Raw genomic sequence first — 2,765 nt, 5'->3', positions numbered from 1 at the left:
AACAATAAGCTTTCATTCGTCAAGCTCCTAGATTCATCTTCAACCCAAACGAACCCTTCTCACTATGACACGAAGACTAACACGTGTGCAACTCTCAACCCCTCGCCACACGTGTCATCCTCTCATTCATCTTCACAAATCAACGTGGCAGTTACAGGTTAACCACCGCCTGATCCGAAACATAAAACCGAACAAATCGCCCCAACATGAACATGACACTGATTCTTACCAATCCTTAAACTCCTCAAAAAGAACAAAAAAAAAACACCAAAAACAAACTTCAATCTCAAACCACCAAAACAACAATCAGAACAACAAAACAACAACAATGATGAACATTTTGGCTTTGAGTTTGTTCATAACTTCACTCACAACCGCAAGCATTTTCTCTCCAAATCCAAACCCAACCCAAAAACAACAACAATCAAACACAATCGTCAAAGAAGGACATAGAGTTGTCGTTGTTGAATATGATCAAGATGGTCACCAAAACACCAAAATCTCAATCTCACCCGAACAAGATTTCACAAACATCGATTCAAGTTTCATAGAAAACACCAAAGACAGAATCAAAGAAACCGCTTCTGTTCTTCCAAACATCGGCCAAGGAATCTCTCATAGTCAAGATTCATCTTCTTCACGTTATAATCTCCACACTCCTAACGCTAGAGATGCAAAAGAGCTTATTTGTGACGCATATGGTAAATGCAAACACAAAATCTCAAATGCAATGGAGAAAGCAAAAGACAAAGCATCAGAAACAATCGACAAAAAGAAAGAACTCGACAATGATGTCGTCGAAGCTTTCGACAATGCGAAAGAGAGAGTTTATGATAAAGCAAACGAGGCGAAAGAGAGAGTTTATGATAAAGCAAACGAGGCAAAAGAGAGAATTTACGATAAAGCAAACGATGTTCAAGAATACACAAGAGATTCATTGGAAAAAGCCAAGGAAACGGGACAAACGTTTAAGGAACATGTTGTTAGGAACGTGACAGAGGCAAAAGATGGAGTGAAGAAGTTTGTGTCTTTAGAAAGTGTTGAATCTGTGATGAGGGTTGCTAATTTGTTGGGATTTGCGAGTGGTTATGGAATGTGTGTTTGGATAACTTTTGTTTCAAGTTATGTTTTGTCTAGGGTTATGCCTAGACAACAATTTGCTGTGGTGCAGAGTAAGATTTATCCGGTTTATTTTAGGGCTATGGGTTATTGTTTAGGAGTTGCTTTGTTGGGTCATGTTTTTGGACATGGGATTAGACATGATAAGAGTGGTGGAGTTTTGCAAAGTTGGAACCTTTTGGCTTCTCTTTTGGCTGTTCTTGTTAATTCTATTTACTTGGAGCCTCGAGCCACTAAGGTATATATCTTCAATTCTTAGATACCTCTTAGATCATCCTAATATCTGATGATAGTGATATATATATATATATATATATATCTCACACTGACATTCTGACACCGATATGACACTATTTGATAAATATACTCTAGATACAAGACTAACAATCCTAGTCTCATTTGATTGATAGTTATCTAGGACATGACTAATGCAATGTTTTTGTTTTGAATGATTAGTTAATGTTTGAAAGGATGAAAATGGAGAAAGAAGAGGGAAGAGGAAGAGAAGATATGACATCTGTTGAACGAAACAGAACAGAAGAGCATCTAAGTTCACCTGATCCTAAAAGATCATATACAACTACAACTACCAATGTTGTTTCAGAAGGAACAGAATCTCCAGCACAAAGAAAAGATCATGAGGTTGTTAGAGCAAAGATAATGAAACTCAATAACAAGTTGAAGAAGTTGAATTCATATTCCTCGTTTCTGAACATCCTCAATCTCATGTCTCTTACTTGGCATCTGGTTTATTTGGCTCAAAATGTTCACCAAATTTGCTAAACCAAAAAAATGGTGTTAAATGTTAATTAACTAGTAGTTTTCTGTTTTGGTGTTTGTAATGATGTGTTGATACATGCAATGATTGTAATCTTAAGATTTTGTATCTTTTATGTTTTGGTTTTTGTTTAGTTTAGACTAATAGGTTTATGATTAGTGTGTAGCAATACTTGTAGTGTATATTTTGTTGGTTTTCAAAAGTATAAAAGTATCATAGAATTCTGATTTGGCCAAAGAAGCATTCAAGGGGACCAAGATTTCTCATGAGGAAATATTAACTGAGATATTATTGTTTGACTTGGTCCCATATCTCAGGGGCATTAACAACAATGATGATGTTAGAAGTTGGGTCCATGTGAATGAATAAATAAATATATACTATGATCATATTGGTTATTTTAGAAAATATATTTTATCGAAGATTGATATAGCTTGCTATATCTATTTCTAGATGCTTGTTTTATATAACGGCTTCTTTAGATAGTATATACCAAATCTTTGCTGGCAAATTTCTTGTGGAGGAATATCACATATGGTTCTGAACAGAGTGTGTGAAAGATATTGATGATGATAAAGATAACAAAGAACATCATTTCATTTTTATATTGTAAAATTAAGTATTTGCTCTCAAAATTCTGGGTAGTATCACGGTTTTAAACTTCATATTTTTTTAGAAAGCCATCTTCTAAAATTTTTGGTTTGGGATAAATCTTTGACTCTGACTGATTATAAGAAAAAGTTTTATGGTCTGTAACTCCAGAGGGAGTGAGTTTACATGAAAAATTATAAATGGGAAGGAGTGAGTTTACATGAAAAATTATATATGGGAGGGAGTGAGTTTACGTGAAAAATTATTTTCTTTGTTC

General features: G+C 34.6%; 1 protein-coding gene across 1 annotated transcript; it reads left to right on the top strand.

Moving 5' to 3' along the window:
- Positions 1-204: 204 nt before the first annotated feature.
- On the top strand, positions 205-2,127 carry LOC127106012 (uncharacterized). Its single transcript, XM_051043287.1, has 2 exons — positions 205-1,357; positions 1,576-2,127. Exons 1-2 carry the CDS (start codon positions 329-331, stop codon positions 1,900-1,902), a joined length of 1,356 nt encoding a protein of 451 aa, XP_050899244.1. The 5' UTR covers positions 205-328; the 3' UTR covers positions 1,903-2,127.
- The last annotated feature ends 638 nt before the right edge of the window (positions 2,128-2,765 follow it).

The sequence above is a fragment of the Lathyrus oleraceus genome, chromosome 7, assembly GCF_024323335.1.
Source record: "Lathyrus oleraceus cultivar Zhongwan6 chromosome 7, CAAS_Psat_ZW6_1.0, whole genome shotgun sequence".
Taxonomy (NCBI): domain Eukaryota; kingdom Viridiplantae; phylum Streptophyta; class Magnoliopsida; order Fabales; family Fabaceae; genus Lathyrus; species Lathyrus oleraceus.
Note: the sequence above shows the minus strand (reverse complement) of the source record. Positions and strands in the feature narration are given on the sequence as shown.

Excerpts from the sequence above, each read along its gene's own strand:
- LOC127106012 (XM_051043287.1), top strand. The coding sequence starts at position 329 with ATGATGAACATTTTGGCTTTGAGTTTGTTCATAACTTCACTCACAACC. Across the intron at positions 1,358-1,575 it reads TGGAGCCTCGAGCCACTAAG|TTAATGTTTGAAAGGATGAA; the intron begins GTATATATCTTC and ends TTGAATGATTAG.